Source organism: Maylandia zebra, linkage group LG2 (assembly GCF_041146795.1).
Source record: "Maylandia zebra isolate NMK-2024a linkage group LG2, Mzebra_GT3a, whole genome shotgun sequence".
Taxonomy (NCBI): domain Eukaryota; kingdom Metazoa; phylum Chordata; class Actinopteri; order Cichliformes; family Cichlidae; genus Maylandia; species Maylandia zebra.
Window position 1 is genome coordinate 14,640,840 of NC_135168.1, and position 27,854 is coordinate 14,668,693.

General features: G+C 41.3%; 1 protein-coding gene across 7 annotated transcripts in view; it reads right to left on the bottom strand.

Annotated features, from left to right (window-relative positions):
• Nucleotides 1–27,854, bottom strand: part of fam13b (family with sequence similarity 13 member B) — a 73,007-nt gene continuing 45,153 nt past the window's right edge. For 2 of the 7 annotated variants that reach the window (XM_012919765.4, XM_012919764.4), the window contains exons 8-24: nt 17,371–17,415; nt 14,739–14,834; nt 14,251–14,398; nt 11,821–11,918; nt 11,069–11,120; nt 10,568–10,688; nt 10,033–10,104; nt 9,179–9,452; nt 8,771–8,912; nt 8,423–8,504; nt 7,569–7,760; nt 6,712–6,926; nt 5,731–5,814; nt 5,534–5,629; nt 5,069–5,439; nt 4,284–4,385; nt 1–3,504 (exon numbers count right to left, since the gene is read on the bottom strand). In XM_012919765.4, coding sequence (XP_012775219.1) covers nt 3,381–3,504; nt 4,284–4,385; nt 5,069–5,439; nt 5,534–5,629; nt 5,731–5,814; nt 6,712–6,926; nt 7,569–7,760; nt 8,423–8,504; nt 8,771–8,912; nt 9,179–9,452; nt 10,033–10,104; nt 10,568–10,688; nt 11,069–11,120; nt 11,821–11,918; nt 14,251–14,398; nt 14,739–14,834; nt 17,371–17,415 — 2,314 coding nt within the window. In that variant the 3' untranslated portion in view covers nt 1–3,380. The remainder of the gene's footprint in view (nt 3,505–4,283; nt 4,386–5,068; nt 5,440–5,533; nt 5,630–5,730; nt 5,815–6,711; nt 6,927–7,568; nt 7,761–8,422; nt 8,505–8,770; nt 8,913–9,178; nt 9,453–10,032; nt 10,105–10,567; nt 10,689–11,068; nt 11,121–11,820; nt 11,919–14,250; nt 14,399–14,738; nt 14,835–17,370; nt 17,416–27,854) is intronic. The other 5 variants (XM_012919766.5, XM_012919767.4, XM_076889362.1 and 2 more) reach the window with 5 other exon arrangements.

The window sequence follows — 27,854 nt, forward strand, 5'->3', positions numbered from 1 at the left end:
TGTGGCAAGCTTGTAAATTTTATTTTCATGTGTAAATGTTTGTTACTGATTGTATTTTCTCATTTTCGTCAATGAAGGAACAACTGAAAAAGCATTCACAAAGTAAGAAAACAGTTACAGATACATACGATATATTAATGCGTTAAAACGCATCACGTGTAGGTCGACTGGAGGAAATGGGAGGGAGCGTCTGATGCCACATCCCTCCTGAAATCTCGACTGAAGGAATTTATAGCAAAATCCCATCTCAAGGATGTCCTGAGGTTTTCTTCTTGACTTCAGACTGTTTGTAGTTAAAGGAAAAACATAATTTCTGTCTTTTAAACTAACTTCTGGACAACTTTTATTTAAATCACTTTAAATAATCAGTTAGTAAAAATGTGTCCAATCTCTAAAGTATCTCCAGGAGGACCTAGGAGACGTCTTTGAAGAGGAGTTTTGCTCTGAATTCCTGGTGTGTAAAACAACCATGCACGTCAGATGGGCAAGTGTGAGATGAAGCATACTGTACACCGACAGAATACATTTACATTTGTGAATTTTACCACTCTGCTACAGGCACAATGAAAAACAAGTCGACAGAAATAAAAGCCCTTCAGATATTGACGGTGGATCGCTTTTCTTCACTTTTTTGATGACGATAAAAACTGGAATGTTTTCAGATGATACATCTGTCATTGGCTTTTCAATCCCTGCTAGTTTCACAGACTTATTGATACGTTGGATTTCAGCAGTGCCGGCGTGACGCAGAGGTAAAAACACACTGTCCAACCCCGAAAACATCGTACCTCAAATGTTCACTCGGGATCAAACCCACAATGCTTTTTTGTGTTAAAGAGAACACAAACATATTATTGCTGCTTCTTCATGGCACAAATAATGGAAACAATGTGACTTTTTTTTCATATGATTATGTTCTTGTTTGCCATGCAAGCTCACTACAGTACAGCTTCTATATTAGCTTATATTACACAGAGCAACAAAGTAATTCAGAAAACAGAGCAGGTTCATGTGCGTCTCGCCACAGTGCCAGACTAACGTCTACAGCTGGTTTTACAGTTAGTGAGTACATACAAAAGGATTATTATTGTCGTTACCACACAAAATAATGGTTATGATACTACAAGCAGTATTCATAATATTAATAATAATAATAAAAAACACATTCTCAGGGCATCACAAACAATAATAAACCAAAGGGGGCCAAACTTAATGTTTGAAATAATTTAAACATTTCTTTTGACATTCATTCCTTCGGGTATTTCTTTTTTTTTTTTTTATTAAATGTACAGTATAATTTCTGTATAGAAGTAGTGCTTCATTTCTAGAAATACAAATGGAAAAAAAATTATAAAACACAAAAGGGCTGCATTCTGTGAATGCTGTGCAAATAACATCTTTTTACATCAAACTTTTTAACTTCAACTGTCCCAACTTCTCACACTCCTAATAATCTTCACACAACACAAAAGGTTCACCTCATTCATAGCTTTGAATGCCCACCGACAGACAGACTTGCAGCCTCCTCTGAACCAGGCAGAGAATTGTGCGTCAGCTTTGTCCTGTGCGCCTAAAACATGCAAGTGCAGATTGAAGAAAAACGACAAACAGCTGACTGACGAGCTCGCAGCTTAAAACCAAAATTCAGTGACTGTCGGAAACTTTTGTCCCACACTTTAAAGCACGCTGTGACGCCTCGACTCTTACTGGAAACAATAAAAGAAGAGCTCAAATCAGACTTTGTTCCCCTCACCTGCCCTACTTTGACCTGCCAGCAGGAAATCAAACTGCAGACCGGAGGTCAGAGGCACACCTAAAGACCGTTCACTCGTTAAAAACACCCTCAGCTCTCTCAGTATTGAGGACATCATGCTAACATACAAATGATCTGCTCAGCTTCAAATTTCAATTAAAACCTCCAGATTAGTCACAAGACTACTAATGCCCGCTGCCAACATGCTTTTGGATTCTCAGATGAAAAACAACACAGACCTATTTATCACCCATAACTCAGGAACTACAATGTGGCAAACTGAACAGGAGACGGATGAAACACAAGGAGCCAAGTCACCGCTGTTTCCTGTGAGCATCTTCTGTTTAATGAGGCCTTGGGAACTGTCGAAAGACTTAAAGCAGCATTTCTTTTTTTCTTTTTGCAAGATGCTCCCACATCAATGCAAACAAAAAGTAGAAGAAAACGCCTAAGAATAGAAAATAACGAAAAGAATTAATACTTTTGTTGGAATAAATCTTGTACGGTGTACATCATCTTTTTAAAACAAAGCGGCTTTGAATCTTGTGGATGAATATTTAAAATCAGTCAGAAGGTGAGGCATCCAGGATGTAAGGATGTTAGACTATTATTAAAATGACAAGTGAAAGAGGTTGAAGCGCAGTGCGAGACGTTCCAGATGAATCCGAAGTGTGTTGAGTGAAGAGTGTCTAAAATGCCAGTCCTCGAGCTGTCCGATGAGATTCCTCAGAAACGCAAAGATCGACGACAACAGTAATGTTCTTGAAATCAAAAAGTCAAAATGCTTTTGCCTTTTTCTTCCTGGTCAGAAAACCAGGAGGTGAGAGACGAGTGCAGAGTCTTGAGTCAAATTGGTGAGATGATGATGATGATGATGATACACACAGTGATTAGTTTCTCTTTGTCTTTTTTATTTAAACTGCTGTTTGTTTTCAGATGATATGCAGACTGAGGCAGCGGGGATGGATGATGGAAGTTGCTTTAAGTTTGACCAGCGGCCGTGCTGCATTCACATCAGGGGGAAAAAGTTGTAAGAACGCACATTTAACTTTAAAATGCTCAACTAAAACCTAGGTTTCAGATATTTGGCAAAGCACCTCGGTTTGGCCACACATTAAATGACGGCTTTACTTTTCCAGTGTTTGTCCTCACACACTTGCAGGCATTTGGCAGATTGGATCACTAACAAGTTTAAAAAAAACATTTGAGATGTCATTCCATTTTTTAATTTGAGGAAATGACACTTGAAGCCGCCCTAAAATATTCTTCTGTTTGATATGTGGCAGAGTCAGTTATGTGTTTCTCTTTGTGAATATTTTGGGTGTTTCCGTACCATTTTAATTTTTGTGAGACTATTTGTAGCTTAGCTACACCATATGTCGTATTTACGATTTCGGTGGCACTTTTATTTTTTTACTTTTTAATAAAAGCAGTCAGAGCTGACTTAATTTCCCCATGATGTGGCTGCAGGGTACCAACAGGAGGTCATTTGTTGTGTGTTGGACTGTTGGCTGCAGTCTTTGTTAAACTCTCCAGGCGTGATGACAGGCTAGACGTCCTGGGCGTAGCGTCGCTGCAGTGATGACAGCTGATGTGTGCGGGGATAGCGGATATTTGAGGAAGGGGTCTAGATGGATTTGGAGGAATCTTGCTTGCTGATGAGGACCTCCAGCAGGCGGAGTTTGGCCTTGATCCTCTTGTACTCTCTGTACGCCTCCAGCATCGGCACCCGGTCCTCCTTCTGAACATTTCTAAAAGGGGAACGAGAGCAGACAGAGTTGTGAGGTTTCTGTTGTGAGGTTTTATGTTTTTATTTTTCAGCTCTCAGCACTTTTGCAGCTTCCATCTGAAACGCAGACTTTTTATTAGTTGAATTTCCCTGCCGTTCAGTTTGCTGGTCACTTTCAGCCATGTCGGACCTGTTAAGTTACTGCTGAGCATGGTGAACCTGATCCAGCTGCTCCTTCACTTCAGCTAATTTGTTTTGGCAGGAAATGCAGTGTGTTTATTGCCAAGCAGGTGGAGCTTCAATAAGGATATTTTTCTTGACTAAAAACTGATCTCGGAGAAACTTCTGCTCTTTCTAGTCAGTGGATCACTGTACCGACAGTGAGAGGATGTGACATCTCGAACATATCATGAAGGTAAAAAAACTTTTTTTGCCTCGCTATATGGTTCTCACACCCCGCCTGGCTTTCATTTTCACAGCTTGGCCAAATTACCTGCCACACACAGGCTGAGACTGTTTTTCGCTGATCTATCCAGACAGACAAAGCTCTAACACAAAGACTTGCCTGTCAGAAGGTGTGGTATTTATTTTTTCACAATAGAGAAGCTGTGAGAGACCAGAAAAGAGCTGCATGGAATACAGAAAAGGGAGTCCGTCACAAATGTATACATCCTACATAAAGGTTGTCCTGATTCAGTGAATAAACAATCTCTGCTGAGTTTAAAAAGACAAAGCTGAAATCATTGAACATATGTGATGTAGCTGGACTTCATTCCTTAAATAAACGTGTGTCCCACCTACCTTCCATTATGCTGATAGAAATCTTCTTCAAACTCTCTGATGGTCTTCCTCAGTTTCTTCTTCTCTGCTCTGGCCTTCCACAGCTGTTCCAGCAGCTCTGGCCTGGAGGATGATGGGATAGAAGAGGATGCTGTAACCACACGTAACACTACAGTGGTGTGGAGACATGAGAACAGCTTTATTCTCAGCAACATTTGCTCTCTTTAACACTAATAATCACTTAGCTTATAAACCAGAAATTAAAACTTGAATTCAGAGAGAGAAGGTGACCAGTGTGAGCAGGAAGTGACCTAAACAGGAGTCACAACCTATAAGAAACACATCACAGTTGGACTCAGGAACCTGAGCTGATCAGAGGTGTGAGTCTATGTATGTTAATGCCAGGCATTATCCTGTGACACGTTAAACAGATTACACCTCAGCTGCTGAAACCTGTGTGAAAACTGTGTCACACTTCCTGCTTGTATCTGCACAGTTTGCAAAGCAGAAGGATACGTGAACATTTCCTCTCCAGGGTTTAGTAATGAACACAGCAGGCTACACTTCTCCTGTCTTTGAGATGAAGGCAGAGGCTCAGTGAACTTGCAGCTACACTGAGAGGAACAACTGTAGACCTTTACATTTGCAACAAATATGTATTCAAATTCACAATATCACCCAAATTCAGTATTTCTAAAATGATAAACAGCTGAGCAAAATTTCAGCGTAACAACACATCAGTTTTTAGGCCCTAATGTCGCATGAATGCGTGTCTATGAATGCGTCTGCGTGTGTTTTGCTCTCACATGGATGAGGCGTTCGAGCTGGACAGACGCAGGTCGAGCGCCAGCCTCCCCGATCCCTCCTCCATCTTTTCTCTCATTGAACAGTCGCTCTGTCGGTCAGACTGGTTCTGGCTGCTCACGGGCCCGTCACTCGAGGTCATTGGGTCGATGGCCATGATAACCTCGGGGCTCTGCATCTCACCACCGCTGCTCTCTCCCTCTTCCTCCTCCTCCTCCTCTTCTTCTTCCTCCTCATCCCTCTCCTCTTCTCCTCCACTTTTCTGCTCTTGCTCCTCCTCCTCTTCCTCTTTAATTTCCTCCCAAAAGTGAGCAGTTTCACCCTCAATGATTGGCTGCAGGGTTTTACTCCGCCTCTTACTAGATGGAGATACCTAGAGGAGGGAAAGGAAGGTAGATGCAGTTGATCCGTTGTCTGCTCCATGAGCGCTGCTAACTTTGTGTCTCTGGTGGAGATTGTGAACTTACTGCAACAGGTGTAATGCTGACTCTGGTGAGCATCTGTTTGACCAGCCTGTAGCGGTCGTACAGAGGTTTCACTACCAGCCGCTCCTCTCTGGTCACCTAGAAGGACAGGTGAAGCGACAGACCTGGTTAGAAGGGGTTTCTTTTTTGCTTTTTAAGGCAAAGACAAATCTTTGCAGAATTTAGGTTTTTGAACGTACCGGTCGACCGTGCAGCCCTTCGTAGTGCAGCAGATTCTTCTGCAGGACAGTCTTCTCACAGGTTAATTGCTCTTTTGTCATCTTCTACAGAGATGCACAGATATTTAACACTCAACAGTGTCTTTCCTGGTTTTAATATTACTAGTCATTAAATGTGAGAAAGGGGAAAAAAAGATCGACTAGTTTAAAACACAGAGACGTAGAAATAATGTACGTGTAGTTAAAAACATAAGAATTTTTTGCTGAAATGTAGGGCCTCACAATCAGAGCACAGGCCCGCGTCCACATGCCCGAGCACAATGTGCTTGCACATCACCGAGCTGAGGTGAGCTGTCGCGCGCTTGTGGGTCAGTTTATTCTGAAACAGCTTTCATACATTTGCTAATTTTCTGCATCAAAGTGCTGCAGAATCTTGCGTCGTCACTGCTTACTTTCCATCTTGCTTGTTTACTTGCTTGTAACTTCCTGTCGCAGTGCAGAGCCCTGTTAGTGGCTGATGGCCTTGCAACACCTCTGAACCAGCAGGTAACTGCCATTGTATGTTAATAAAACAAAAGTAATACATTTAACTAACTAGTATTTAAACTGGTGATGGGAGAAGTTCACAATCAAACTATTTAAATTACCCTTAAAGTTATAGTCAAACAATATACCAGCAGTTTGTAAGTTGTAGTCTATAAATTTTGTGCATGTCCATCAAAAAGATTTCTTCTCTTCCTGTAGAACTTAAAAGCATGAATTGAAATGTAAAAATAACGTTTTTGTCAATAAAACTGGACATGTTTAGTTCTGCTAGGTATGTAAACCTACACCAGACCTTTTCTAAAGGATTTCATAAACCCCAAAAAACTCTATAGGTTATATTCTGTTCTTTTTCCCCATCTTGACAACTATATATCTGATCCACATCCTTTTTATTTGTCCTGTTGCTGGAGCCCTGGATAAGTGCAGTGGCTCTGCTGGAAAATATCTGGTCCTTACCTTGATATCATCCGGCCAGCCGTCCTCCTCCCTCTTGTCTTTGACTCTGCATTGGATCAGCTCCAGTGTTTCCTCCCTTGTAGGCCGCGGGCCTTTGAGCTCCCCTGCTGCGTCATGAGCACTGTGATCCAGTGTGGATCCAAAGCTCTTGGGCAAGGTGTTGCTGCGGGGCCGAGTCTGAGGGCCGAGCTCGGTCTCTGCACGGTGTTTGGCATCTGGGGAAGGATGAACACATGAGGTTGAGGAGAGAGGAAAGAAATAAGGGCAGGGATAGAGAGAGAGGGAGAGACGTAGAAAACAGAGAAAGTCAGTTAAGGCATGCAGGAATTTATCCGTCACGATTACAATTAACCCATCAGAAATAAGGAGAAAGAAGACAGTGTGACAACACACAAACACACCACCACACAACATACAAAGTCAAAGACAGAGAGCAAACTTTTTCCAGACTATTTTTTGTAACACTGCCAGACAGTAAAATCACTAAATTCAAAAGGCCCTGATGGCTGTAAAGGTGAAACACTTCTGCACCTTCAGCACCGCAGCATTCTTGTTTAAAGAACTGATACCAGCAGTTAGACATGTTTTTTTGCAGTTTGCCAACATTTTTAACATGTCAGAGACCCAAAATGTCTGGCAAAAAAGAGAGCTTGTTTTGTATTTTGAAATCAGAACCATAAATGTGTAATTTCATCATGATGCTTCACACTTCTCACCACCTCTCCATTAATTATCCCATGCCAACAAGCTGTTTCAGCAGACACCGAAACAAGGAAGCAAGATGCTCTCACAAAGCCGCCTCGCTGTGACTGTCAGTAGTGTTTGAGATGTCTACTTACTGAGGGGTTTGTACTTACTGAGGTGAAACGGTCTAGAGCTGAGTAGGCCTGAGTAGGGGTGGAGCGGGGGGGTGAGTATGTGATGGGGAGGTGAGCAGATAGAGGAGGAGGAGGAGGAGGAAGGGGAGGAGGGAGCATGGTGGCATCTGTGTGAATGGATCAAAGCCTGGTGCCTCAACGTGCTTCTGGGCAAAAGGTGGTGCTGGCGTCCTGGTTGGCCGATCAGTCAATCAATCAATCAATGGGTCGTTGGGCAGTAGGAGGAAGGAGGAAAGTGAAGAGCGGATTCTCACATTATTGATTTCAGTTTTGATTTGAAACAGTGACAAATGTTTTGGCCGCTGCGTTACTCCATAAAGGAGAGCCGGCACCTCACAGGAAGGAGGTGGACGGGCGTCCTGCAGGGTTCGTTCAGTGTGGTGAAACAACGGGAGGAGAAACATCCGCCGGCAGAAAAGAATTTCTATACATTTTATATTTTAATATCTGATTTTGGACATGCTGACTGGCAGCCAAACCAAAAGCTTCTGCAACCACAGTTTGGGATTTCTGACCAAATATTTTCAAATACTTCCTTTGTGTGTTTTCCGCTGCTTCACCTGACTGAACTCACCCTGCAGGTAATGAATGTGGGTTCACAAGGACGCACCAGCACACTGTAGGGTGGGAGCCACGCATGTGAGAGCCACGTTGACCCTGAGCACGTGCATGTCTGCGTATGTCTGTCAGACCAGCATACATGCCATGTTGTCACAAAAGGTCAAAGGTTGAAAGTGGGGTCAAAATGTCCAGCACAGAACAGGATGGCATACAGACACTCTAACCCCGTCAAGCACACATGAATGCATGCCGACAGCAAAACGTAGTTGTACCTTTAATCTGCCTGCGGATCTTGGTCAAGTCAGTCATCCATTTGAGGACCTTGGGGTTAGCTGCCTTATCTGCATGAGAAGGCTGCAGAGAGGGGGGACACACAGAGACCAAGAGTTGGCATTTCACCGAAAACATCAACAACAGCTAAGACACAAATACAAAATTACATTTTCAGAATGTGTGACAGTGTAAGCAATTAAACAATGTGTTGGTGTTTCTGATGCAGAGGAAGATGACTGTTTGCTATAACAGCCTGAAGAAAGCAATAACTGACTGGCTCCTGCAGTTTTTTTCTTCTTCTTTTTTTTAAATTACTACCTAAAAAACCATTAAAGTTCTGATTTTACCTTGTAGTTTCTCTCCTTCTCAAACTGCTCTTCAAACTGTTTGATTTTCTTCTTCAGATGCTGAAGCTTTTTGGTGAGCTGGTGCATCACCGAATCTCCTCCTCTCATCGCCTCTTTGGAACCAAACGATGCTCGCCTGGGCCTGAGGATAAATAGTAGACTGGTACTTGATGGCTCTTTTTGACTCCAGCTCAGCCCTTAAAGGGCTTTTTACTACAAGCCACTTTCACACACACTCTAGCCCCTGAGCCACAGCGACCCCCCCCCAGCATGACAGAACTACCAAAAAAGAAAAACAACCCAAAAAAACCCTTCGGGTCTCAGACCAAAGATAACGATTTGTGGGTGTAATAACCATTAAACCCTCCCAAAACACCAGTCTTACAGTGAATAAGCTACACATCATACCTATGTACTTTGGTGGGTGAAGTGGCGTCCAGATCCTGCTGGAGAAATCTCTGGGCACCGTGCACACCAAAATCAAGAAAGCGCCGTGCCAGCAGGTGAGGGTGGGAGCGGGAAGAGGAAGGGGAGTCATCCTGCCCTCCCTCTCCCTGTTCCTCTTCACCACCCTCCTCCAGGGGGAGCGGAGGGAGAGGAACCATGCGACCGGCCAGCGGGGAGAGCTGTGCCTCTCCGCTCTCGTTGTCATCCTGCCAGGATTTAAAAGCTGGGACGGGGTCTGGAGAAGACGGAAAGAAATAAAGAGAGGAATCAAGCCAAGTAAAAAGAGGACAAGAAGGAAGGGAGAGGCCAGATGATTAATCCCTCTCTAGCAAGTGCATGAGAGAGAGAGAGAGGTGTTATACATATCATGATGGACAGATATGTACAGCAACATTTTATTTTGTTTACTTCCATACCTGCTGACTCACGCTAAGCCTGATTACCGGTGTATTTACAGTCAGTGCTATGCTGCCAAGTTGAATCGAGGAGGAAGAGAGAGTGTAGGAGGGGTCGTGACCAATAAGAGCAGCAGAATCAAAGTGTAAATTAAAAAAGTAAGAGGGAAGAGTGAAGAAAGAAAAAACAAGTTCGCCTGCTATCTCATGAAATCTGATGGAGGGAAGAATGTTACAGGGAAGGATTTATCACGATCAGCGTCACCACGCGCACATTTGAAAAGCCGAGGCTATTTTAATTATATTTTAATATAGTTTCTTTTATTGTTGTCACCCGTGACCACCATTAAAAACAATAACAAGGACAAGTGAAAGGAGGGAGGGGTAGACTGGTGAATGGGCGCTTATGAAATGACTTACCTTGGCCTTCCTTTTGCAGATGCATCAATGAGAAGTCGATGGGAGGGAGGTGGAGATGGGAGGGGGGTGACGCTGTTTGGATGGACGGAGGAGAAGTAGAAGGACGAGGAGGAAGAGGGACAGGGAGAGAGATAGCACAGAAGAGGAGCAGTGAGGTCATTCATAACTTCACTCACCAGCATTCATCCAATGTGTGTTGTGTTTAATTGCAAACAAATGCCACCAACGTCAGTTTTTCATCACTTATATGAGAGAATTTATCCAACTGAGCAGGTTTGAATTGAGATCTCAGCGACATATTTAAGCTTAGAGTAAAAATATTCCATAATTTTTATATTTAAGTAAGAGTAATTCATACAACAATCTAAATGAAATTAACTTTTCCCATTATGTCACTTTTATTAGATAAAATAAATTAATTTAAAGTTTTAAAAGTCTGTTCCTCTGCATAACTTCTCCAATGCCACTTTAATTTTCTATGAATATTTATGCTGCACTGAGCAAGCTGGAATTCCCAGGATATGATGGAACTCACCTTCCCATTGGTTGTTGGGAAAAAGCTGGAGGTGGGAGGAGTCTGGTTGGCATGGTGACAGGTGGTTCCTGTTGGGCTGGCTGGTGTTGGCGTTGTGATCACAGCAACATGAACTGGAGTCCTGGAGGAGTAAAAAAAAAATAAAATCAATAAGAGATAAAAGAAATAAGGAAAATGGACCAAATAACTGAAGGTAAATTTGCAAGTGTTTGAAGGAATGTTGGCCTAAGGTGTTTTTCAGACCAGCACCTTTGTAACCAATTTCACCTAGCAACTTCCAGCAACCACTTGCCAACAAATCAGGAATAAACATTTTCCCCCAGCATCTGCTGGTTTCCATGGGGTCACTGACTGCTCTGTAGGCCCGTGTAATTAAGGCCTTAACAGATACTTAAAAGCTTTACTGTGAAGGTCCAAGCCAGTGGATGACATAACCATGGCTGTAGCCATTGTTTATATACAGTCTATGAAAGGTGTACATTTCCACATCCTGTCACTTACACAGCTTATGGTGACAGTGTGCTCCATCGTCACAAGAGGCTGATTGTCCTGCCTGAAAATGAAGATTAGAATGAAATAAAATTAGATAAACACTCAAAATTAAACCATAAAGGAGATAAACACATTAACACTCCACCAGGGGATGTACGTTTTCAGTACTCTTTGGTCCAATAACAAGAAGTACTAATATGGTACCCCTGTACAGACTCATCTGGATAAGTGTACTTTTATAAAAGCTGTCCAATCATATCACTCTCACCATATTTAGTCTTCCTGAAACCTTGCCTGGATAACAGCTGACGAAGAGTCACACCACAGTCACACAACAAAGAAATCTTTCCGCTGCACGAATAATTCGACGAGGAAAAAAACTCACAAAGCTGTAACCAAAATCAGTGCTTTGTGTAGTCAGTATTTTGCCTGTTTTAAATAAATAGGTGTGAAGCAGCATTTGTCAGTTTTAACACTGCATGCCACATTGATGGCAGTGTAATATCATCATATGACATGTAAAGATACACAAGAAGGAAGCAAAAGTGAATAAGTGTTGGGAGTGAGAGAGACTGAGATAAAGATGCGTTTCAGATGCAGCATAAAATGTGAGCTCTGGTTGAAACAGCGTGTCAAAGCAATTTGCAGAAGGCAAGTGTCTGATCAGCACGGCAACACTGCTGCCTCTCGTTTGCTTTGCATCGAAACTAAACTCTGAGGGTAAATCCAGGCAGCTGGTGTTTGTGAAGTAAACAGCTCACCTGGCAGTGTTTAAGTTGTTCTTTGCATCGGTGACAGACTCTGCATCCAGGTCCATTCCTGAGCTCTCCTCCAGGGTGGGGACAGAGTCCAGTGAATTCTGGAGGAAAAAAGACAGGACAGCAAGATGTTCTGTTTAACTTAAACAGGAATAAGCAGAGCAAGAGACAGGAATGGGCAAGAACACAAACTGAGCTACACACTGGAGTCTAACAGAAATAAGTAAAACACTGTAATGCTTCACTTCCTCAGTTAATGAGACAACACAGAGATGTAGCACTCCAACAGATCAAATGTTCACAAAATACCCAGAATACAGTGAGGTAATCATAAATGCATTAAATAAAGCTCTTTCACCTTAAATAGTTAAGAATTTAATGCTCCTTAAAAATTAGAGGTTAAAAATGCCTCTGCTCATCTTCAACAACTCTGTAAACCTTGAAAAAGTTACTGGACTTCTTGAAGTTTGTGAGGCTTTTCAGTCCTGAAAACAAAAGGTGGAGAGTCCCACGTATTTAACATGGGGGTTGTTCTCTTTGGAGGTGGTTTGGAGAGTCGTTGACCCAGTATTAATCACGTCATGTGCATTGTCACGAGCCAAGGTGGGAAAAAAGGTGTGGCTTAATACCATCAGGGAAGTTAAGGGTGAAACTACTGTGAAACCTTGCCCCACCCTATCATGTGACCTACTGGCTCACATCTGAGGTAAGTTGTGAGTGAGATTTGAAAAACCTGGGAAGGGTTCTCAAGGCAGGTTGGCTTTTGGCTCAGCTAAATACGTTTTTTAGGGTTTTCCACTAGCTGGTAATAACGGGTACCACTTCTTTAGTACCTACTCAGCTTCCGAGCAGTCTGAGGCGAAAACGTGACATTAACAGACCGCATGCCACCGATTGGCTAGTCAGTGGCATCACTCGATGAGTCATGAGAGCGACATGCATTTTTGTGTCAGATACAGAAGATGTCACAGGACGTTGCTATAACAACCTCATGCACATAAGTTGGTAATCAATTGTAATGGAAAATGACTGAAACCAAGTAGAGTCAAGTCAAGCTGAGTAGGCGCTACAGGAAAAGGAAAAAAAAGCTACCATTTCTGTTCATAGATCTTTTTCATTTACTCCTCTTTCAAGCCATCTGTCTTTTCAGTCCAGAATGTGAACATTGGCATCGTTGAAAGAGAGTTTGGGAGTTTTGGATGAGAATGAAATGTCTTCACAAGCTTAAAGACGTCCAGATACCTTCTGTTTCCCCCCTCAAGTTTCTAAGACTAGCATCACCTGAATGACTGAGAACCTATACAGACGACTCTGTAGGAACACAAAAGTCCTCATCATAAATGAGAAGGCAGCGTGTATGTTATGTGGACATACACATATTGAACTCATTGTTAATAGCACATGGCACAACTATACAACTTTTTAAACATAAAACCAGTGTAAATACATGCATGTCTGTGATGATGTAGTACAGTGGAGCAGCTGTCATTCTTTGGCTCTTGGCTGATCTATTTAAGGACTTGGATCAAGATTATTGTTTCTGTGACAGCTTCTCCTCCAGCCGTGGCTCTCATCTCCCTGCCTACCATGTTGTCTCCTCCTCACCCCTCCATCTGGAAGCTAACATGGTTCTTGGGATAAAAGCCAGTAAGGCTGAATGGGGGGCACTAGTAACAGGGTTTTGATTTCCAATGAGACAGCTTCAATAAAAATGTATGTGATGTGCACAGGAATACAAAGAATATGTGCCGTGTATGTCTGCCTAAAACTAGATATTGAAAATAAAGAGAAACATTACTACTCTTCAGAATGTGTTAAACAGATAATGCATCTCAAAGCATCATCATCTGGATAATAATTTTATCAGTTCGTATCTATTCTTACCAAAATGTAAAGAAAGCAAGGTCAAGAATTTCCAAAGCCCTTGAAAGTAGCTCCTTGTTTTTTAATATAGCATCCTGGCATATGATAGGTATAAAAAGTGGCAAATGTGTTCGCCAAACCTTGAGAAAGAAGCTACTCAGCACTTTTTCCAAGTACAAAATGACCTTATTAACATTTAGTTATGACTAAATGTGTCTGCGTGTTTGTATTTGTTAAACAACCCTCTTGTTTCTCGCTTTCCCAGTAAATTTCCAGCTATTGTAGCGATCAGAGCAGAACAAAGATGGGCCTGTGCTGATAATATCAAACACATTTCGCCTTGGAATGAAGCGACACACTGAGATGGGAAGGAGGTTAGCTATGAGAAGCATGCTCTGAGCCCACACAGCAGCTTGCTACGATTTTCTTTTGTGTCTTATCATCTGATGTCACTTTCTGTTTGAACACAGGGGAGCTGCTGTTCGGCCAATGTTACAGTAACAGGCAGCGCGCGCAACTAAAACAAAGATTCCCTTTCTGGTTATCACGTCATGACGTCCCCCCACTGACCTGCGCTTCTCGCTGATTTTGTTGGATGTGCTGCTCAGGCTGTGTGAGTGGGGTACCCCCTTCTGTGTCGCAGGCACTGTCTTCAGGGTCAGTTTGTTGCTCCTCGTCTCCATCACAGCCCTGGTCTGCAGGCTCACTGGGACTCTCCCTAACATATCACAATGGAAAGATTAATAAAGCAATGAAAGTACCCTTATTTAAATATAAATTCATAACTTGTATCCAGGGGAATGCTATGCAAAGTAGCATAATGCTAAAGTAACCTCTAAATGTGTTTATCTGTAACGTGAACCATCTGGCTGGCTTTGTGCCTTTGTACATGAGATTTGCTATCTTGGAAATGCTTCTTTAGAGTCATCTGATGCCACTTTAAAACACTGAGCAATCATGTTTGTACCAACAGGTGCAACTACAAAGTGCAACAGACATTTAATTCATGCGTGCATAGAAACTTTGTGGTTTCAGGTCTGCCTGTGTTGCACTCTCACCCCTGGCTGTCGTACCTGCTGAGGTCTTGGTCGATGGAGTTTTTCAGATCAAAGAAGTGCTGCTCCACTGCAGCCCTGATGGTCCGCTGAATAATACTGGGAAACAAAGCAGAAATACAAGTTAAAATGATGTTTAACACTAACCACTGTCCAAAGAGTTCAGACTACCTTTAAAGAGGATAAGCAGAGTTTCCAAGGTTTACATAACTAATTTGCATGAGATCCAGTGACCATGTTTTTTTCCTGTTCATTCAGTGCAACAACTCCACAGAAAAACAAAAATAGATAACCTGAAAATAACATTATCCACCTGAAGTATCCACATAAAACGAGCCACAGCAATAATCCAAACACCCAAGATGCTGGGCATGTTTCTCTGACTTCTATCGAGCAGAGAAAAAGTCTGTGACGTCAACAACTGTTTTGATAACCAAAACGAAAATACTTCAACCATGTTGCAAATAGTCAAAGCTGGAGACCGATAAGTTCCATCTGTCGTCCACCTGCCAGAATCATGCGCACTATTTAGGCTTGTGTATGTATTTATTTCTGAACTGCAGTAGGACACGATGTATCAAAAACCTAAAAAGATAAAAACTGATTTGCAGAGTAACAACTACCCAACATTACAGCACTACCATCACTATTTTTTTAATCCTTCAGTTAAACATGTTTTTTTTAGTGATTAGTATACATGCTTTAAAAACGCTCACATAATGCCTAAAACTGTTGACATCAACATGACATCCTTAGTTCAGTTATACTGACGAGGTTAGAGGGCTGTTTTTCCAGATTTAATTAAGATGTTTGTTTTTAGCACTACCTCTGTGTCTGGAACCTCTGCTGATCAATTAACAGATAAATGGCATTTATATGTTCATCTTTATATAGTAATTAGGTACATATAAGAGACATTTATTGAAGTTTAAGAGTGAATAATATTCATCATTTTCACTCAGTGCTTTTTTCCCCCCTTCTGAGCTATTTAACAAGTCCTTATTAAGCCAATGGTGCGGCCCTGGTCTAAAAGGATTAATATGGAGTCAGGGAGAAAAAAAGAGGGGATGTTAGAGCCTATAAAAGGTAACATCGGCAGTCACACGCTGACCTTTTCTGCACCGACATGCAACGCCTGATCCACCGGCTCTACTGAGATTCCATCTATCTGGCTTCAATTACTGGACCATGTTTGTTTGATCATAATGTATTCCTCCCTCATTTACTCTGGCTTCATGCAGTCTGTGAGTTTTGTCACTGTTCCAGCTTAGACGGCAGCAGAGCCTAAGTTGAATGGGAAAAGACCCAACTCCCCCATACCAACTGTTCACTCACTTCATCTGCTTTCATCACGTGTTATTCCAACTTTTCCTCTATTTTTCTATCATATAACTTCTGTTCCTTAAGCTGATCCTCAAAGTAAATGTCCAGACAGTGACACCAAGTTGTCCCAGGTACTGTAGATACGCATGAATTTAACACATCGAGTACCTGATGCTGGAAAAATAGCTGTAGGGGATTTTCTGCTATGTCCATTTAAGGCAGAAACTCATAAAGCTACTGAGCTGAGATAAATGAAATGTAGGTGTCAATATATGAACACATACACTCAAACTTCGCCTCCACCTCCAGGAAGCTCTACAATAATAACTACACTGCACATCACACACAAACAGCCACTTCCAGAAATAAACACATAAGCAGTAAAAGATGATGCACTTGCACTCTTTCCTACTTACATAGACACAGAAAGAAGCACTTACACTCACACAGCGTCCAAATTTTTACCTCCCAACAGGGAAACTCGGTGGGACCTGCAGGGTCCCTCTTTTTAAATTTAAGGGAAACTTTTTTTATTGGCATGTGCGTTATGAAAATAGATTAAACTGCTTTTTTAAAATCTGCACAGCAAAAAACTGTCTCCCCATCTCCATCATCATGTGTTTCTTCTTCTTTTAAAACCATCTTTACTATTTTCTGTCAAATTGGTGGGCAGCTGAACATGTGACAATTTAAACTCCTTTGACTGCTGGTAGTGAATTCCAGCTTTTATGTTTAATTCCTCATTGTTTAAGTCTAATAAGTAAACCCACATTAAAGCGCTGTACAAAGAGAAATAATTGTATTCTGCGTCCATGCTGAGCAGCGTCGAAGAGACGGCCTGACTGTCATGTGATTGCAGTTCGTGTCCTTGAGACCGTCAAAGTGCCACGCCATGCAAAACGCTTTACTTTAGCTTCCTAATCAAAACACAAGGCCGGCTCTCCTCCTTCCTGCTCGTCTCTTCCTCTAAACCTTGTACAGTTTTTAAAACTCACTTGTCTCAGCAGCGGCTGCACATCAATCTCGATTTCTATTATTTTATTCGCCTCTTGAGAAAACGCTATTTGACTGCCTCATCACGCTTAACATATAATATGGCTCTGTCTTTCTCTTATTGATTATTTGCAGTTTCATTAATATTATATTCTAACATGAAATGCCTTTGCGGGATATAATATTAAGAATTATTGAGTACATATTTTATTACAGCTTATGATGTTTATGATAAGTTGTTGTGATATAATGCGTATGTTAGCGTGAGTTTATGTCTAAGTATGCCATTGAGAGTGTGTGTGAATATGTGGAGACTTACTCAGCAGAGTCAGCAGGCAGGATGGATATAGGGGAGAGGTGGGAGCTGTAGAGCCAGAGAGAGGAAAAGCACAACAAGGTTAGAACATCACGCACTCCTCGACTCCTGTCCCGCACTGACCTTGGAGGAGGCGGGTGTCGAGCCGCAAGAGTCAAAACAGAGAAGAAGAATGTTAGCAATGCTGTTAACAATGAGTATGTCTGTGTATTCTATACGTGCATTAGTGAGACAGAGCAGGGATCGAGCACTGAGGTAGTAGAGGTGAAATCAATGAAAAACATGTAAAAATTAGCACAGTGATGTCTGAGATGCCCTGAAATGACAATTTCAGCAAATGTATCACGCGCACAGTTTTAGTCAGTGGCGCCACTCTGAGTGGGCAGATTGTTATTTAGGCTACAGAGCTCTGCTTGACCCTGCTGATCAGATAGACAGTTGTGTATGTAATGTCATACTTGTTCTTCCATAAGCAGGGAAGTGTGTGCGTGTGCATGTGTACACGGCATGAAACAAGAAGTTGGCTGTGATGTGTCTCATCACTTGATTCACAAACACACCCACTGACAGGCACGCCAGGATTTATATAACACACACACACACACACACACACACACACACACACACACACCTACCTAAGACGTGTCGGTGCTCTTGGACTTAATGCGAACGACCTTCTGCTGTGTGTGTGTGTGTGTGTGTGTGTGTGTGTCAGTCAAGGGGGCAAACTCGACTCATTAGAAAAACAACAGCTGACGTTATGCAAGCCTTTCATGTGTATGTGTGTTCTGGGTCTGTCTCTCACACACACACACACACACACACACACACACACACACACACACACGCACTTTTAACGCTACAAGAAGTGCTCAGGTTGATCGATAATGACTGAATTATTAATGGCAGATAGGAAACCATAATGCCCTCTCTTTATTCTTCTCCTTCTTGCTACTTTCCCTCTCTTTTCTTTCTCTGGGGTGTTTGTCTTCCATTAGCTATGTTTTAAATCAAATCTGCTTCTGTTTATCACTCTATTGTTTCTTTTCATTCATGCTCACTCAACCCCAAAAAGCCTTTTTAGTTTCATTACTGCATCTCTTGAGCTCTCCTTTCTCTTCCGCTTTGCTTCTTTTTTTTTCCATCTTACTGACTATGAAGGCAGCAAACATCCGACATTCCCTTCCTGAGAATGTAGCCTTGATCATGAGTGAGTGTGAAGGCAGGACAGACAAAAAGGAAGGCGCTCGTATTGCAGAGACCTAACAATGAGTCAACCAGAACACACACACACACACACACACACACACACACACACACACACACACACACACACACACACACACACACACACACACACACACACACAGCTTTGCTTCAAGTAGTTGGATTAGAGCAGCTCCTAAAGCCTCGACGGCAGACACAGATAAGCCCTTAATAACATTTTAAGGAACCACACCTTTTACGGCTATTTGTTGGCATTAATACTCTAAACCCTTTGTTAGTGACCAAAGTATAAATAGTTCAACTTACATTTAGTCTCTACATATATGATGACCACTAAACTTTGTATTATTCAAACAGATTATGACAGATTTTTTTGATTTTACTAACTGCATTATTATCTACGTCTTAAAGGTGCAGAGACGAGCGCGTCAGAGTAAAAGGGATGCTTGCCAGAATCACTCAGATCGCATCAGGTTAATCTGCTGCCTCCTCCCTGGATCCCTCTGCTAGAAACATCTCTCCCGCAGCAGGGTCAGTGGACACAGTCCAACTTACACACCACCACAATTAGCACTCTTGTGTAAACTTTGTAGTCTTGGATATAGTAATCATCACAACTCAGCTCTTAACTTGATATAAATCAATATCAATAAATCAATATAAATATAAAACTATCATGTACGTTTGGCCATTTTTCTCCAGTTGGATTACATGGGTTTCCATTTGTGAAGAGCAATATTTATACATTCATAACATATTTACTGCTGATTTACCACCAAAGGATTATCTCAGTCAGCACTGCCACGGTCTAAACACGACTGTTATTTCCATCTGTGTTGAAAGCTATCCTTCCATTTGCTGCTGTGCGTGCTGCTGAGGTAATTCAATCATTATTCAACAAAGCTGTTTTAAAAAATATCTCCTATTGGCTTTCAGTAATGGAGAAAAACTTGTAAGATTTAATATTATCTCGCAATCACACATTTTATACTTGCAGCACGGGGCGTGACCTTCAGGTATTAGGAGATAAAATCATTGAGAAATGTGGATGAAATGTGCAGTATTTACTCGACTCTATTTTGAGTTTGTGCAATTATCTGAAATCTAAAACATTACAGTACCCTGTGTGTATCACAAATTTAGGACACCGGTATCAGTTTTGTACAGATAAGAGCATGAACTGCAGAGGTGAACCACTGTGCTGTGTATTAGCGCCATCAAGTCAGCTGACTGGTGACTAAACAGCTAAAAGATTGTGGGTTACTGCAAAGTAGAGCAGAGGGACTTTGTATTATCAGTGATGACACTAAAGAATAAAATAACTAATCAATTACCCACTTTTATTATTTTCAATGGTTCTTCTGATGCAAAGGCAAGAATATACGAGTGTGTGCGCGCGTAAGGTAAGTTAGAGGTGAGATATGATTTTAAAGATGTGCTGTTGTCAGCAAACCTGACTCGGCTCTGCTCTGGCTGGGAGGTAATAGTGACTGCAGCAGCCCCCGCACACACACACACACATACATATATATTTATATATATATATAAACCAGCATGTTCAACAAAACATAGCTCACTGCTTAAGCTTGTTACCCACTTCGGACATAAATACACCTTGCCTGCATAAGCCTTTCCTTCCTTAGCACAACCTGAAACACACACTCACTTGCCCACTCTTCTTCAAAAGCATCATCTTACATCTCATAAACAGCTCTCCTGGCTGCGTCTGAAACTGTAAACATTTATAGTCCTTCGTGGAAGCGCCAAAAATCCGTCACAGATGTTTGTATTCAGATCGCAACCTAAACACAGACCAGGTCAAAGATGTAACATCTGTTTGTTTCACTGCCTCCATGATGCTCATTTGTTTCCTTCCATCATTTGCTTTGCGCAGCTCAGATTCATTCATTTTCTCTTAATTGTCCCGCAGCAGTTTGGCCATCAGAGAATACTGATTTGATTTTGGTTAAGTTGGCCCAACAAATCCTCCTCATTCCACCATTCACCAGTCACGAGGAACTGATGCAACATTGTTAAGAGCTTGCACATTTACAGATACCCTCACTGTTTTGATTATTTTACATCTAACTATGCATTATATATATTTTTCCATATTGATGGTTTAATTCACATTCTTTTCCATGTCAGAAAAAGCCAAAAATGAATCAATGATTATTTTCTTGCTAAATAGATTTGCTTGTAAAATGTGAGGTAACAGCATTAAAAAGAAAAAGCTCAAGGTCACATCTTCTAATTGCTAATCATTAGCTGAACGGCATCAAAATCCTTACATCTGAGCAGAAGGAAACAGGGGTTTGGCATTTGGCACATCAAGACTTGTTTTACTTTAATCAGTTAGCAAAATTTCTGTCGATAAACTTCCACACGCCTAATTACTCCCTACTAACTTGCCTTTTCTTTCCTTCTATGGTGCAAAAAGTGCTGACACACTGTCATCATGCACTCTTGTGTCATTTATATTCAGATTACATAACTTAAAAAAATCTGCTGTCAAGTATATACTTCCTCTGGACTCCTATACAGCTCCTCTTTCTTCTCTCTGGTAAATAAAGACTGAGCAACAAGCACAAACTATCTTCCTTCCCCTCCAGTTTTCCATGTACAATGATGTTTTAAATTCCTAACATTTCCACCAATTCATACCTAAATCAAAACTTCAACTATTCTTCCTGCTGCTTCTTACAGTCATTTTCCCTCAAACAATCCACAACGATCCACTTTTCCCCACCTCTTCTCTTTATTCACTTCATCAACCATCCAACCACATATTTGCTTTCTCCTTCATCCATCTATTCATCCATGAAATCTTTCATTCCAGTCAGACTACAGGAGTTACATAACCCCTGATGTTTACCTCTGCAGCAGAATGTCACAGGCCATTCTCATTTTCCCAGCTGTGTTTCCTCTCACTGTGATCTACTCTTTTTGTTTAGCTTTGGGGTTTTTATGCCACTGGATCAAGCCGGTAGGCGGTTCAGTTTCTGTCAGTTTCTCTGTTGAGTATCTTCTTTCTCGTCTTTCCACTGTACTCAGCAAGCCAACCTGTAGGTTATTGAAGTCCAGTGTGAGAAGCGAGCTTGACTTTTAGCCAAACTCTGCACGATCTCTGTGTTTCTCTTCTTTTTGCCTGTTAACCAATTGACACATCTCCTGTAGCAGCAGTATCCAGCTGTTAAGCTTGTTCTTCCTGAACCCTCAGTTTTTCCTTCCTTCTTCGAGTACCTGGCAGGTCTGTAGATCAACCTTGTATTCAGAGGTTATCCCAATTGAGCACTTTGAGGTGTCAGCGTCAGTACAAGCAGGTCTAGCAACAGAGCCACGGTGTCAGCAGGGTGCATGCTGTAGCGTCCTCTAAAACGGTGTGTGTCTTGAATTTATGAACAAGTGTGGATGTGTGTGTGTGTGTGAGTGAGTGAGGTTGCCTCACTCTGCACTCTGTCTCCAAAAGTGCTGCAGTAAATATCCAGAGCTCTGCTCAAATATATGAGCTTCTGATGTAACCAGGCAACAACCCCAGGAGGACCAATGGGATGGGAGGGGATGAATTTGAGACCCAATTGTAAAGAGGGAAGAGGGAGGGAAAGCTATGTGGGCCAATCTTACGGCAGAAACTGGGAAGAGAGTTGATTTTTTTTGTCCACTCAGTGCCGAGTATGAACTCAGCAGTTTACAGTCAGCCCCGTGGGCTGTGTAATGGCGCGCACGCACAGACAAGATGCACACAAACTAACAGATGCCTGTGTCTTTTAAAACACCCTGTATGAGCTTTTTCCAAAAGAGAAGAATTAAAACATTTAGAAAATACAGACTAAAAAGGCACAGAAACAGTGTACGAAAGAAAAAGGGTGTGAAGGAACAAAGAGGCCAAAATATTTATACCAGTCAAAGAAGGAAGAGTTAAAAAGGAACAAAAGAGAGAACAAGTATGACACAAATGGACTAAAGGTGAAGACTCCTATCAGTGTGCTGATTCATTGCCTACAAATATCCCTGATAATCATGACTCAGACAAAGCAAGTAAAACTGAATGGGAACCGCTTCGATCAGAAATCCTAAAGAAACTTCTGTGGGTTCCCTCAAAAGAGAAGTAATAAAGACAAAAATATCCACTCGCCGATCAGCCAAACTAAACTGACAAAGTCAAAAATCTAAGAATTTTCCTGGATGGCTTTATCGGTTTTAGTTTTCTTTCTTTTAGTCTATTTTTTAGTTCAGTTAACTAAAATGTGTTTTTTCCTTATTTTGTTAATATTTTTGTTATCTATAATTACCATGGTTGTATATATTAAGTTATTAAGCTTTTTTAAAAGATGTATATTGAAGTTTTAGAGAACTTTCGAGTCTCGTAGTAAGAGCGGAGAAGTAAAACAATAGACTAAAACCATTATAGCCCCTGAGATTTAGAGGCACAGCGCTCACTAAGCATGACCTCAGCAGAAAGACAAAAATCATGAATCATCCTGAGCAAACAGCTGCTGGGTAAAAGGCAATACTAAATACTAAATACAAGACTAGGTACATATTTTACAAAAAAGAAAACCAAATACTGATTTTGTCTGTTTAAGCAAAACGTACCTACAAAAGTAACTACACTTAAAAAATAAGCATTTTCCATTTGGGAGCTTCAGTGTGACTATGAACACAGTGTGTTTATATCAGACAGTGTGCCTCTGTTCTTCTGTTCTGGACAAACTGTAAGGTGAAGCTTCTGGAAGTTTCCATAAAGAACAGTGAAAGTTAAAAGTTGATGATTTTACAGTTGCACAAGCAAAATTTAACCCTCACATACAGCAACTAGGAGAAGTTTGATCCAAATTTTTGTTTTCTGTATGATTTTTTAAAAGGAAGTTTCGACATATTAGATCTGTATTGACACTTTGTGTTCTGTGCTTATGATTCAACTGATCCTTCAATTAGTTAGCACAACTTCAATGATTACAGTTTGGATAAATTCTTTAAAAACTTCACTTTAAACTTGACGACTGGGTATTATTATATATAACTCTAACCGCCGTCAATTTGAAGACCATGGACTTGCAGATTATTGACAGACTACAAAAATTTAAAAAACTTTTTCATGACCATCATAGATAAGAAATGTGCAATACACCAAATCTGCTCAGTGGTGTACAAATCCTGCTAGTTCCAAACTTCCTAAAGGACCCAACTTTAGATTCTGTTATTTCCATGTGGGATACACCTGTCTACACACAACGTTCCAGGAATCTCTCAAGGGAAGAAACAGACGAGGAGAATGTGTAAATGTTATGAAGCGTTCTTCATGAATCATTAACACTACTTTGACTTTCAGCCTGCCTGGTATTACCGCTGACTTTGGTGACGCCTAAACTAAAACTTTATCTTCTATTTATAAGATACAGACACAACAGGGGCAGCATGTTGACAAAGAAGCTTCAGAGCCAATCAGAATAACTGTTTTATCTATTGTGATTTAGAAACGTGAGCACTCTTTGGAAAGATAGAACAGCTGTCCCCGAACTGTGGATGAGCACTGATAGCACGTCAATGAGCGGTACAATCTGGGTCAGCTGGTATATCATTTTACACACTGTGCCCGAAGCTACTGCCAAGGCCACAGTCTAGAAACAAAGGGCGAAAGGACCAGGAGACCTGTTTGAACATTATTAATGGGTTCACTGGGTTGTACTGACAACAATTCACCAAGCCATAAGAAACCAGTCCCATCAACTTAATGCAGTGATATAGAAACATATAATTAAAGCCAGAAACACACTGCTGCTGAATGGCATGTGTCAAAACAGCAGCTTCTAATGTTTTCTATGTATAATTAGAAACCCTGCTGTGACTAGTCACACAATGATGTGCGTGACATTTCACACAACTGCAATAACCCTTCACCTACACTTATAAACTTGGTAAGGTGTGGCTCTGCAGACTGGCTCTACAACTAAGAAATCAAAGTTCAAATGGTGGATGCACATGGGATTTTGTTGTCCCTCACAGACAGGTTATTTAACGTGGTCCGAGTCACACTTGGCCGTTGTTCGTGTCACTTGATGCACATCATATGCCATGTTGCAGTGCTGCTGTGGCTGTGTGTTTTCTCCTTTAGGTGTTTCAAGCTGAAGGCTTGTGTTATCGTTTCCAGCTCACTCTAATCTCTGTTCCATGAGTGTCACAGTGATATAGATGCATGGAGAGTGGAGCTGACAACAGCTGTGCAACAGCTTTCTGTCATTAAATTAACTGCAATGACAGTTTTGTTTAGCTCTATTTGATTGCGTTGTACATTTTTTTATGTCTCCTATTACTTTCCCACTGCCTTGACCTGCTGATCCAGCCCCCTCCATGTTCCAGACCTCTTTGTTAGAGTAATCCTCTCGTGCTGAAGAAAACACACTATGACAGTGTTGACTAGTTCTGTGTATCCTTTTAAATGTTTTGATTATGTACTGATCCCTCACTTCCTGTGTGCATTACACTCCTTTTGCTATAGAAACATACATCACAATTTAAAAATGCTAAAGAAAGAAAAGAATCTAAAAACAACTTGGTCTGTGTGCATATCTACCTTTTTTCTTTTGGTGTCAGCTTTTGAAAATAAAGCAAACATGACCTATCCATATACAGTCCATGTACAGGTCACGCAGAGATCTTATAGCCAACATATTCGAGTAATGGTTACCTTAAGCATGGGCAGGGTGCAAGTAAGGAAAACCTAACGGAGAACAGCATCAACACATGTCAATACTTACTGAAGGGTTGTTATTTATAAAATTTCTGGAAGCAGACTGCAGAGCAGAGACAGCCCAGAACAGGTTTACCTTATCAATTTGTACCAGGAAGCAGCAAAGCCCTGGGAAGCAGAGCTAATTATGTGTTGGATTTGAACACAAAAATCCGCAATTATTTTTTTCGCTTTTGAAAAACAAGACAGGGTGGTTTGAATTGGGACATTTTCTCTCCCTTTTATACATGATGGGATTCTTTCAGCATTTGTGATAGATCGTGCTATCACAAGCTTTCAGCTCTGGATGAGGATATAAAACTAACCATGGTTTCTGTCTCTTTCTGTTCCTCATGTGCAGAGAGTTTAAAGGCCCTTTTACACTGTGCAAACTCGAGGGAAGAATTGTAAGGGGACTGTGGTACAATTTGTGCCTGTTAATCCAAAACAGTGGCTATGAATTACACCTGATAAGGACTCCAGCGGTCATTTTGGAGATCATTTTGGACCAGTGCAATATGGCATAAAACGATACAGAATACACAACCAAGCTTTCAACATCCAATTCACACAGGTAAAAAAGTAAGTGACTGTTTGTCTCGATGCATGCTCAATCATCCAGGTAAGGAAATCCCCAAAAGCTGATTCTGTTCATCTGAACGATGGGTTTTCAGTTGGAGAAACAGTTCATCACTCATCCAAGTGACTTCTTCAGTCTCAGCTCACTGCAGGTTTCCCAAACATATAAACAGTTCCTTTGCACATTGCCCAAAACTAGGACCAGACCAACACAGATCAGTTTCATGATTATTAATATCCAAATTGTTGTGACCATTGACAGTTTGGTCAAAGCCAGTGTAGGTGACCCAGAAGGGACGAGGTCAGACATATATGTGTGCGTGCACATGAAAATTGTTGGCACAAATGGACAGAACAAGGCTCTCCAGCCTGGTATGGTGTCCCAGTGAGATATACGAATCATTTCCACAGTCACACAAAATAATCTCACGCGTGATTTTTATGTACACAGATGTAATCTGCTTCACGAAGAGCTACACAGGTCAGTCACGCTAGACTGGTACGACGCTCTAAAAAGTAAAAAATTGAGGCCAACTTGTCTTCAAAGGTAAAATTGAAGACAAACGTTTGCTAATCTTTTTAAAATCTACTGTCAGGCTGACATTTTTCCTCCTGAGGTCTAGTATTGCATTATCACTTAGATTGAAAATCAATAAATCGTTCACAAGTAGGGACATTTTCCAGTTCTTATCTCACTGTGGCGCTTTTAGCTGCCTGAATCTCCATTCCCTCCATTAATCCATCGTTCTCCTCCCGCCTTTAGCCATAGACGTGCTTTCTAAGGGTGATGCTTCTCATGCTGCCAGGGTATTTCAGTGATCCCATGAAAAATACTTTCCACACATGGAGAGAGAACATAAGCAAGGGCAGAGAGGGAGGGAAGTAGTGATGGGGTAAGAAGAGAGATCAGAAGAGAAATTTCAGGGAATATATATATAGATCTGAAATGAGTAGAGGCTGTTGGAATCTAAGGTGTGTGTGTGTGTTGGCTGTCAGAGTCTATTAAGAGGGCACAGCAACAGCCACAGAGGACAGCCTTCCCTGTCTGTCAAGTCTAGACAAACAACTGAGCCACCGTTAACGCTGAATCACTAGATGGGAACTTACCTTTTTGGAGCCTTGTCAAAGCATATGGCATATACATATATGGAACAGCAAGCTCAACTCAAAAAAAGGTTTGAGGACAAAAAAACAGCCCAACCTGATTTTCAACAAAAACATTTCTGTGTATTTTAACAGAAAATTAGACAAGTCTCCAAATCTGATGTTAAAACTTCATGTAGTTCTATAGAAACGACACTGTTTATCGTCCACATCTCGTTGTGTTCTATCTAGCAGTGCTTATCCTTAAATGGTTTAGGGAGTTAGGTTTGTAGTGGGATCACTGGTGTAATTATGTGGCAATGATAAATAGTTAAAATGGCTCATGGATCTGTCAGGAAGATCCTTTGGCAGAACTTTGCTAAGGCCCCAGAGAGGTCAGGACTGGCTCTGGATCAAGCACGTGGGTTAAATTAATAGACTCGACTGTAAGTGTTTCCAGCTTGCTTCCAAAAACGTGGTGGTTATAATCGTAGAAAACAAAAAACAAACCCATCCAATCATAACCAGTACCATCCTTAATGCTCAAATTCTAAACATTTATGCATTTAATTTAACAAGCCTATGAAAATGTCAACTCTGAAAACACAAAATTTTTTTTTTTTTTCACATAACCAGACTCGAGAGGACTAAATAGGACTAGGAATTAAAAAAGAAAAGAAAAAAAAAACAATCTCTAAATCTGTGCATTATTGAAATGGCTCTGCGGAGTACCCTGGATGCTCCATGGTCTACAAATACCACAGTAATCCCCCCCAGACCAGACAAGAGGTTAGTCGAGGTCAAAGGGATGATGGCTGCAGGCTAGCCACGGCTAACCGAGATTTAATACCAACTAAAATCAATCCCA